Source organism: Akebia trifoliata, chromosome 13, assembly GCF_017979445.1.
Source record: "Akebia trifoliata isolate Shusen 1 chromosome 13, ASM1797944v1, whole genome shotgun sequence".
Taxonomy (NCBI): domain Eukaryota; kingdom Viridiplantae; phylum Streptophyta; class Magnoliopsida; order Ranunculales; family Lardizabalaceae; genus Akebia; species Akebia trifoliata.
The window spans coordinates 2,973,582-2,985,018 of NC_141387.1; the positions used below are offsets into that span (position 1 = coordinate 2,973,582).

The 11,437-nt window shown below is 35.1% G+C and overlaps 2 protein-coding genes across 2 annotated transcripts; one reads left to right on the top strand and one right to left on the bottom strand.

The window, feature by feature from the left end:
* Positions 1 to 594: 594 nt before the first annotated feature.
* On the top strand, positions 595 to 2,955 carry LOC147387324 (uncharacterized). Its single transcript, XM_086421912.1, has 2 exons — positions 595 to 1,509; positions 2,095 to 2,955. The coding sequence occupies exons 1-2, from the start codon at positions 894 to 896 to the stop codon at positions 2,724 to 2,726; spliced, it is 1,248 nt and encodes a 415-aa protein (XP_086278038.1). The 5' UTR covers positions 595 to 893; the 3' UTR covers positions 2,727 to 2,955.
* Positions 2,956 to 3,692: 737 nt separating this feature from the next.
* LOC147387325 (NAD(P)-binding Rossmann-fold superfamily protein) lies at positions 3,693 to 11,120 on the bottom strand. Its single transcript, XM_086421440.1, has 6 exons — positions 10,892 to 11,120; positions 8,112 to 8,279; positions 5,041 to 5,258; positions 4,722 to 4,881; positions 4,296 to 4,506; positions 3,693 to 4,216 (listed from the first exon to the last, which is right to left on the bottom strand). Exons 1-6 carry the CDS (start codon positions 11,034 to 11,036, stop codon positions 4,042 to 4,044), a joined length of 1,077 nt encoding a protein of 358 aa, XP_086277566.1. The 5' UTR covers positions 11,037 to 11,120; the 3' UTR covers positions 3,693 to 4,041.
* Between the last annotated feature and the right edge of the window lie 317 nt (positions 11,121 to 11,437).

The following is an 11,437-nucleotide window of genomic DNA, read 5'->3' on the forward strand; positions in this document are numbered from 1 at the left end:
ACAAATTAATTTTAAGTATTTTTTTCTTAAAATTATATTTTGAATCTTAAAAATATGATTATCCATGGGTAGTTTGGCACCATTGCAAAATCCAATCACCGTTATTTAAAATCAAAGAAAACGACAAAAAGCAAAACAAGGGATTTAATATGCTCTTATGGATAAAAAGAAAAAGATATAATTTTTACTAAATTTTAAGATCTTCTTCAGATTCACCAAATTAAATCTTTCAATACCTACCATCTAGAATCAGTGCTTTTTGTAAGTGTCAATGTTAGCTAGTAATACAACATATTATCTTTTGTGATTTGTCTGTTGCTTTGCATGTAAGGAGTACAACTGCTGTGTCTACATTTATTATTGTTACTGACCCATTTTCAGGTGAATTTTCATTTCTCTCATTTTAATTTTTAATGTGTAAATCTTTTTCTTAGATGGGTTTCTTTTGTTTTTGGATTTTTGTCCATTTCCTTCACACACAAAAAAAACAAAAAAAAAAAAAAAAAAAATTAGTTGGATTGGTCCCTATTCCCTAAAAGGTTTGCAGACATTGACGTAAGTGCTTTTGAAGTTTGAAAATTATATCTTTTTGTGAACTTTTTTTAGTTGGCTTTCTTCTCAAATTTTTAGCACTATTGGTTGGGGATGTGTTTTCTGAGTGGTTGGTCTCAAAGACAGGAAAGAACTTGCAAATACAGTGGGTTTTCTATAGAAAACAGAAACAGTTTACAAATAGAGTGAGATTTTCCTTGATGTTTAGCTTCTGTTTGCATCTTTGATCAATAGATGCAGAAACCAAAAAAGAAATATGGGATAGTGCAGAGAAGATTCAAGAAGCTTGGAAGCTAAAAAATCAAAGAAAATAGGGGAAAAAAAGAGAAGAAGAAAAGAAGATGCCAACAGTTTGGTTTGCTCTAAAGAGAACCCTCCAATGCAAATCAGAACCATCAGAAGTTCATGATCCAAGGGCCAAGAACCATTTAAGCACAATCTTAACAAGAAAAACTCCTAGGTCTGGTTGTTCAAGGTCCATAGCTAACCTCAAAGATGTCATCCATGGAAGCAAAAGACACTTAGAAAGGCCTCCAAGTTGCAGTCCAAGATCTATTGGAAGCAATGAGTTTCTCAACCCAATAACCCATGAAGTGATTCTTGGTAATTCCAAGTGTGAGCTAAAGATAACTGGTTTTGGTGGGTTTCATGAAAATAGAGGTGTGGGTAGTGATTCAACCTTTGTGGGTACCCTTAGTCCTGGGACACCTGGGCCTGGAGGACATCACAACATGCACTATTACAATACTTCTTCAAAGAGCTCAGCTACTACTCCTAGAAAGTCTCCTAGTTTGGTTAGAGAAAAGGAAGGATCAAGATTTGGGGGTTCTGCAATTTTTAGTGGTGCTTCAAACCCTAGAGTTTCTAATGGGTCTTCTATTGTGACTTGTCATAAATGTGGAGTGCAGTTTGGAAAATGGGAAGCTGTAGAAGCCCATCACCTCTCCAAACATGCTGGTAAGGAATCTTACCTTCTTCATCTTTTGTAGATATGTTGGTGTTCATCTTTATGTTCATGTTATTGTTCAAGTCTTATATTTTCTTAGTTAGGCAATGTTTCAGTTTCTTTTCTTCCTTATTCAGGATTGATTGATGTAGAACTGTAATGGGTTTCTCTGGTTCACATGAACTGTCTTCTTGGTACCTCAAAATGTGATAGAACATATCTTTCTAAACACCAATGAATTTAACATGAACCTCTTCTTTTTAGTATCATACTTTATAGTTAGAAATAAACTTGAACTTGATTATATAGTTTTTTCATCCATTACAGGAATCCTTGATTTCTTTTTCCCCCAGAGTCATTCTTCTGTCATTTTAGGCCAAATTTTTGGTTTCCTCTGCTTTTGAAGATACCCATCTCTATGTGTGTACTATGTTCCACATCTTTTGTAGTTTCAAACCTTTAAAATTTTGTTGAGGCCTTCATCTAGTACATTAAATTTGGATTTTATTCTTATTCATAGCCACTCTTGTTATTCTCTTTTTACATTCAATTAGTTTCATCTTATATGGACTCGAACATGCTTATATTTTTTACAGTTACTGAACTTGTTGAAGGAGACTCGTCTCGCAAAATCGTTGAGATAATTTGCAGGACAAGCTGGTTGAAGTCTGAGAATAATTGCGGGCGAATCGAGCGGGTTTTGAAGATCCATAACATGCAAAAGACCCTCACTCGGTTTGAAGAATACAGGGAGATTGTGAAGACCAAAGCCAGCAAACTCCCCAAAAAGCACTCTCGTTGCCTAGCCGACGGAAATGAACTATTAAGGTTTTATGGCACAACAGTGGCATGCTCTCTTGGCATAAATGGTTCCTCAAGTCTCTGTGTATCTGAAAAATGTAGCGTTTGTCGAATTATAAGACATGGGTTTTCCACCAAGAAGGAACTCAAAGGTGGTATTGGCGTTTTCACAACATCGACAAGTGAAAAGGCCTTTGAATCTGTTGAACTTTACGAAGAAAACCCATCCTTAAAGAAGGCTTTAATAGTGTGTAGAGTGATTGCTGGAAGGGTTCACAGGCCTTTGGAGAACATTCAAGAACTTGCGGGGCAGTCGGGGTTTGACTCATTGGCAGGAAAAATGGGTCTTTATTCAAATATTGAGGAACTCTATTTACTCAGCCCTAGAGCTCTCCTTCCTTGCTTTGTGGTAATCTGTAAACCTTGAAAGCCCCTATCAAGCAAAAAAGATTGCGTACATTTTTATGAAGGTTTTTTGTGAAATTGTCAACCTTTTTCTTTATTCCCCTTCTCATTGTTTTAATGAGGATGCTTTTTGTTAATCCAGGGAGTCTTGTTTTATAGAAATTTTGATCATTGTCAACTACTCTCTATTGGCTTTTGTCTACTATCTCCAAACATTTTCATGTCTATAAAGATACTAAAATTCTTCTTCACTTATGACATCTTTGTTGATGATTTCAAGTGATTCATGGACTTGTAAAGAACAGTATAAGGGTGCTTCCCCCCTTATCTGTTTGACCAAAAAAATGAGAAAAACAAAATATTTCATGGTATTCTGTTTGTAAAATATATTATAGGAACTCTTATGTGTACTCGTAAGGGTATGTTGTTAGTCCAAAGGTATGGACTTATTTCTATTTAACCCCTTCAAGGACTAGGAGCATAAACATCTATAAGCACCTATACATATATATATATATATATATTTTTTACAATGGATTCCTCACAAACAGATAATCCAAATCCCATGTGCATGCTATGTATGAAAAATGGATATGGTCCAAAGGTTACTCCAAAGACGGAGCATGGTGAGTTTCAATAACATATTCTCTAGGTTGACAGACCCTTGTCTCTCTCTTTGTCATCTTTTTGTTACAGCTGTTATACTGTTTTTTTATTTTTATTTATTTTTTTGGGTGGGTGTAATTGCTTTTCTAGTTCAAGTTTTAGGTGTTGCTTCCATTTTGAAGACTTTTTTATGCTAAGATATGGCCAATATCCCATCTTGTTTTATTGTTTTTTTTTTTTTTTTTTGGTTTGAGTATCAGGAACCCATCTCTCTCTCTCTCTCTCTCTCTCTCTCTCTCTCTCTCTCTCATTCATGTCCTCTTGCTGCCTCTGAAGAGTTTCAAAGGGCCACCTCATAAATGGATGCAGCTTTAAACAAGCATAATTTAATAGACTTTAATTTCTATATTAAAGAGTGTAGGTGAGCAGATAAACTTAAGGACAGATGAAAGAAAAGATTTGAATTTTACAGAAGGCATTGATCTAGATCATTAATTTTGGTGGGCCCACTCCTCAGGTATTTCCAGTTATAGTGCTTCTTGTACCATTCAAGTTTCAACTGATTACCAGTTTCTTCAGTCACCATAACTTTTTTCAAAGCTTTTGAAATTTGGGTGTAACTTCCTATGAAACATTTTTGAAATTGATGGAGATCATGGTCACAATATGGATGTTTGGATGCAGGCATAACTCTGTCCTGGACAGATTACTTCCATGATAAGAGACAATCTTCAAAGAGAACCACTATTATGGTCGGGGTGATTTAGAAATCCATGATGCACACAGCAACTCATACTCTGCTGGATTATGTCTCCTAAACCATACTTGTAATCAAAACCCAAATCCGTTAACCTATTCGAAGTAATCTTTGGTGGGAATGAGCCAGGTTCTTCTTCTTTAGAAGATCTGTGGTAACAACAATAAGCGAAATTACCATCAATACTAGCTATTATATTAAACCGAGCTCCGAATATGGATTAATTACCTTCTTATAGTAAGATATGGATACTCTAGAATAAGATTATCTTCCAATTGAGAGAGAACACAATTGTGGACGGAGCAGATATATTGACCATTCGCTGACGTTTTCTCCATAAGGAATATATGGGCATTGCAAATATCTTCAATGTGGACTAATGCAATCGAACCCAATCTTGCATTCACCGCTTGTAGGATCGAGTAGAATTCATGGTCACCTGTTGATTTATACAAATTGTGATAATGGTCACTTTCATTTTCCTTAGGTGGGGAGGAGAAATGTATTTTTGCGCACACCCATGTTCATACATGTGTGTTCAAGAGATCAAATAATGTGAACGACAAACCCCAGATCAAACCACGAAAGCAAATAAAAGAACAATGGTTTAGTAGATCTACATCCATGGATGCGATGAGAGTATTTCATAATCACCTGTGATTGGCGACAAAAGAACTCGAACGCTTGCTGGAACTGTGGGAGTGAGAAATGGGCCAGCCACCGTAGTTGGTATTAGAGATACAAGATCGATTCCATTCTCATTCGCAAATTGGAAGGCGGCTTCCTCTGATAGAAGCTTTGAGAGGACATAGACCTATAATTTAGAAATCTATTAATAAAAATAAACTCGTAAAAATGTTGGAATATTTTTCGATCAAGCAATCTAACATTTCTTCTACCACACCTCGCTTGCCTGCTTAGCAAAAAAAAAATATTTAAAAAAATAAATGTGCACAATTTAGTAGCATCGTACCCAACCCCTCGCCCTAGTATTCCAAACTTGATCAATTGGATTCCGACATGACTCGTCCACCATTGATCTCCATCTCCCATCATTTTCTTTAGCGGTGATTGTACTAATGGACGACGTAAAAACTACTCTTCTCACGGATTTTGATCTCAAGCAAGCTTTCAGAAGGTTTAAGGTTCCTTTGATTGCAGGTTCAAGTATGTGTGATTGAACGTAACTCTCTTCAATCGGGCAACGTGAACAACAATATAAGTGAGCTTCAACTAAGTTAGGATCTTAATTTGTGCTTAATTATTGTTCTACGACAACATGAAATAACAACAAAGTCTTATTCCAAATAATTGGGGTCAGCTAAATGAATCTGATTCCTCATTCCACTCTGTCTAACATGATGTGACCATCTTGATAAGAATAACTCAATGTAGTATGATATCTTTATTGATTCCACAACACATTCTCTTCAGCCGATCGACTCATGACAAGTGGGCAAACCTAGGAGAATAGGGGCCAGCAGGGCCGGAGCGAAGTCAGTGGGAGCTAAGTGCTAATGATAGTCGACCCCTGATCTTAGTTTCTTTCTATGTAAATGTTGGGCTCGTTACAACATGCGATGGTTGTCCAATGATCATCATAATAGTGACAAAAGATTCCCAAAAGCCATAGATGTTAGGATTTGTAAAAACACCTCAAAATTTTATTTTCTCCAACATTTATAAAGTCTCAAGAATTAGAAAGGATTTTAAGGAGTTGAAGATGATAGATTTTGACAAGAAACTCAAAAACATCATTGTTATAGTTCCTAAAAAAATTCTGAATTTTTTACAGAACTTTTTCAAATTTATCCAAATTGAAACTCCTTCGAATAACTGCAAAATCCAAACTTTGTTACTATATTTCTTGAGAGTGAATAACAGTTGAAACTGAGGGCCTTAAGTCATTTTTCAATAGCTTGGGAAGATTGATACCCATGGACATGTGTAGTCCATTTGGAAAACATAGGGGATATATCTAATATCCATCAAAACGTGGTTGACATTCAGTGGAGTCTCTGCAAGGGATGCAAATACAGGTTTATCTTTAATATTGATAATAATAAAAATGTGAGGGTAAATTACCATTTCTTTTCCTAAAAAGTTAGATAAATGTTGAAAGTGAGGGTCCTTAAGTCATTTTCCATGGGTCCTGATAAAAAAAATTCAGTTTTGGTAATTATTCGATAGGGGTTCAATTCGCTTAGTTTGGATAACTTTAGAAAAATTTCATTTAGAAATAGGGGAATTTTCGAAAAATATATACAAATAATATTTTCAGATTTCTTAATAAGACACATTATCTTCAATCTCCCTCAAATCCATATCTTTTTTTTAAGATTTGAATTTTGAAGAAAATAAAATTTTGAGGGTGAAGGGTAAAAATTCTACCATATTCAATGATTAATTAAAAAATCATCTATTAATTCATTGATGCACCAATTTAATACGTTAATCCCTAATTTGGAGAATTTTGAAAAAATTCAAAAAAAATTTAATATGGTACAAGTATGAGAAGATCAAGGCCTAGGATCTGCGTCATCTTTGAAAAGCATGGAGGTCTCTAATAACGATAGAAAATAGGCAGATTTACCAAAACATGCACAACTTTTCGTTTATTTACCAAAACGGTACACTATTCAAAATATTTCCGAAAACAATAATTTTACCGTTTTCGGAATTAATTTTTTTTACCAAAACGGTAAAAACAGTAAAATGTATTTTTTTTACCGAAAATACCCTTTTTATTTTTTGACTGAAATTATGAAAATAAAATTGATTTCGGTAAAAAAAAAATTATAAATACATATGATTGTTGGATTACCGAAAGAGAGTGAATCTTTTTAGTTGGATTTTCATTTTTTTAAGGTTAAAATTATAAATACATATGTAAAACAATAAAAGGGTATTTTCGATATAAAAAAAATACATTTTACTATTTTTACCGTTTTGGTAAAAAAAATTAATTCCGAAAACGGTAAATTTACCGTTTTCGAAATTATTTGCTATAGTATACCATTTTGGTAAATAATTTCAAAAACTCTACCCTTTTAGTAAATTATTCTAGAAAATATGTACATCACCTTGTTTTTTTTTCTTTATTTTTTAGAGCTGCTATTGGCACCCCAACTTTTACTAATTACTCCCCAATTTTTCAAATTAATTATCACATCCTAATTAAGATTAAAACACACCATTCAAACATTACAAAGGTTCGGCTCAAAATATTATCTCAATGATATAAAACATTACAACACTGGTTCAAACAATTTTAGTAGTTGTTTACAATTATGATTAGGCTCATTTAAAATCTTAAACCAAAAAATAGAAATCTAACACACAAAAAATGAGAGAAAGCTTCTATTGGCACCCAAAAAACAAAAAAATAGAAATCCTCAACCATCAACTTATTTTCTTTATTTTTAATTAGGTGTAATAAGTAAAATTTGAGGTGCCAATAGCATCTCTCATTATTTTAAACAAAATTCAATGGGACCAGGATGTATGTCTTTAATTTGAAAAAAGCATTTATATCTAATATCAATCAAAATATAGGGGGTTAAATCAGTTTTTATGAATTAATAAGGAGACATTGGGGCAATTGCCCCACTCAACATTTTTGGGCATTTTAGATACCCTTGAATTTATGCTTAAATTTGATATACCCCTACATTTTGAACTATTGACATGCCCCGTTTGACCCTATTGCCTCCACTACCTTATCTCCCTCCAATTTTTGCCTCCTCGCCCTCCAATAATCTATTAGTTTGCCCCCACTAAAAGAAAATCCTTACCCCACCTCTGTAGGGGCTATATACTATTAGACAAATGCTGAAGTGACTTAGGCTCGATTGAAAAAGCATTTATGGTTCCTATCCACTTTCACGTCACGAAGTGCCATATGAGGTCCACTTGGAGGTCACTCCAGCACGACTCATACTATTATACCAAACATGGGTTAAATCAGAGGTGTCGGTGAGTGGGTGTGTTGGTGTGCGTGTGCGGGTGTGTGTGTGTGTGTGTGAAAGAGAGCAAAAACATTACCAATATTGTCTTTATCCAAGACATCAAATTCCATGGAAGCTGCAACATGAAATACGCCATGGCAATTCTTCACAGCTTCGTCAAAACTTCCTTCTTCCTTCAAATCAGCTCTGAACACTCTCAACCGATTGTTACCTCTCCATAATGATAGCCCATTAGAGAGTTTTGCTATGATTACAAGTAAATTTGCTATTGGTGAGGTATCTTCTATTAGATTAATACTCAATATTTAAAAATCTCATCTCGAGGCTATGTTTCAATTAAGAGAAAAATCTATACTCCTTCTACTAATACATTCAGAAGCATTCAAAGCATGTTTGATTGCAGAGAAAATATTGTCTAAAAAGTCATTTGTCAGACAAATCATTTTTCATTGTTTGTGCATATCATGGAAAATTTCACGAAAATTTATTTTCTATTGTTTAAGTGGCTTAAAAAAACATATTATTTTAATTTGATTTTTCTGATGAGTATATATAAAAGGTCTTAGGGAACACGTTAAAGTTAGGGCTGTCAATGGACCTAGGCCTGTTAATGGATAGTCGAAATCCGAATTCGAATTCGAATTCGAATTCGAAAAATCGGATATTATTCGAAATTTTCGGATATCGAATTCGGATTCGGATAGTTTTCAATATCCGATAGCGTTTCGGATACGAATTCGGATATAGTTGAATTCGAATTCGATAATATCCGATTCGAAAATAATAATTTATTTTATTATTATTTTTTAAGTATAAAACATTTATTAGTTAAAACTTTAGTTCTGTCGAAGTCGAGCAGAACTCAGCCTCTGCGCTCTGCCCTCAGCCGCCCTCGGCCCTCTGCCGGTCTGCCCTCAACCCCCTCTGCCCTCTGCCCTCTGCCCTCAGCCGCCCTCAGCCCTCAGCCCTCTGCCCTCTGCCCTCAGCCGCCCTCCGCCCTCTGCCCTCTGCCCTCTGCCCTCTGCCCTCATCCTCATCGTCTTCAACCCTCATCGACAGCCCTATGGCTGGCCTGATTTGGTTACGACAGCCCTCGTGTCGTCTTCAACCCTCATCGTGCTCAACCCTCAACGAGACATCATCATCTTCAACCCTCAACGAGACATCGACAGCCCTCATCATCTTCAACGGTTCAACCCTCATCGTCTTCAGTCGAAAACATTTGTCACCCTCGGAATCTCTCAACGGCTCACCTTCGGCATCGGAGTCCACTTGCTTTTTACAGCTTTTTACAGGTCATCGTTGGAATCTCTCTCAGCGGCTCACCGGGGCATCGGCGTCCATGGATAAGTCGAATCGGAATCTCTCTCTCGTCAGGTTAGGGTTTTTTTTTCCGATAAATTTCAGATAATTTCGGATAATTTCAGATAATTTCGGATAGTAATTATTTCGGATAATTTTCAGATAGTAAATTTCATATTCGAATCGGATATTATCGGATATCCGATAATTTATTCGGATACGAATTCGAATATTCGTTAGTGGTATCCGATCGGATTCGAATTCGAATTCGGATATTACTAAAAAATTTCGGATTCGAATTCGAATACAGCACTATCCGATCGGATATCTATCCGTTGACAGGCCTAAATGGACCCTCCTGGGCCGGGTTTTTAAGGTTAAAAACCTTGGTCCGAAACCAACCCATCTAAATATCGCGTCAGGTCGGGCGTAAGAAATAAAACCTTAGTCCAAACCCAATCCACTTATAGCCCGTCCACCTATGCTGAGCCAAACCCATTTTAACTATTTTTTATTGTATAAAAAGCATACTAATTAAATAACAATAAATTTATCAAATTAATATTTATTTCTAGATTGACAAAATTAATTGAATTCTGTATAATAATATTTTATGGGCACCATTATTAATTTATATAAAAAAATTATTATGTAATATATTTTAATATAGAATAGTGGGTCGGACCGCCCAACGGGCAAAACCAAAATCTAGTCCATGGCAGGTCGGATTGGACCAAAACCCGGCCCATTGACAGTCCTAGTTAAAGTATAATAAATACACTTACGAAATTGTGTTTTGTAACAAAAATACCCTTAAAAGAAATCCTCTTTTTTTTTTTTTTTAATCAAAATACCCTCATATGCTTATTCCCAAAGTATACTTATTGCACTTTAACGTTTGCCCTAAACAAAACCCATATATAAATCTTTCAAAAATTCAAGACTTTTTTTTCTCATTTGAGTTTATTGGGGATCCTAAATTTATGGTCACAGGACATGTTTTTCTTTTAATCTTCAATCCATGCAAACTGCTTCGGATGCTCATATGGATTTGTAATTTGTTACCCCATCTCTCATCTGTTATGATCTTGATTTTTAATTTATGATCACAGCATATGAGATCATCAAGTACTCTTTAGATACCCTCTTCAACTTGTAATAAAAAATCATTGATTTTTCTTCCTAAAACATAATAAAAATTTTACCTTCCTCTTCGAACTTAAAATTGTATCTACTTCATGCCCCAAGACCAAGATAGGATTTTTTTTTTTTTTTAAGTAAAAAAAAAAAAAAAATGGAATTTAAAATCTAGGGTTTGAAAAACATAAGGGGTATCTCAAATATTGTCCAAAATATAAACCCTAGATCAGATTCTTGAATCAAGTGGAAGAAATCATAAATCAGGAATCAGCCAATCAGATGATCAGAAGTCCTCATTCTCATCACATATGAAGATCAGCTAAATAAAACCCTAACAAGTATGAATTCCCATAGTGTGCCATTGTACGAAAACATATGAAAAGAAAAATACAGATAGGAGAGCAAAGAAGAGACCTGGATCTCTGGCAGTGGCATGAACCATGTACCCTTTTTGAAGGAGAGATGTTACCAGCCAAGATCCTATGTAACCTGTTGCACCGGTTACACAGTAGGTCACAGCACTATTTCTGTTGGTGTCTTGATGACCTGAACCTTCCATTGCCGGTTCTTCAGGTTGATCGTGGTGGTTGTGGTGGTGGTGATAAGAAGAGCCTGGAAATATAGTAAAAAAAGGCTCGTACGTCCATGACTTAAAATGTATACTTTGTCGCCTATTCAAAGAAGGGAAGATGTGTGAAGAGAAGTAAGTTACATATTAAATCACTACTGATAATCTGACCTAGGCACGTGGCATATTTTAAGTACACTTTTGATGGGCTTTGAATTCCAGATTCAACTCATATTTTGTGAGGATGATCTTCTCATCATAATGACCATCCTTTATAAATAATAATAAAAAAGATTATTTACTGCAATTCTCACAAGTCTGACATGGGATGTGCACATAATCATAGATGTGTTTCCTCACAATATGAGTAAAAATTATCTATGGTTATATAT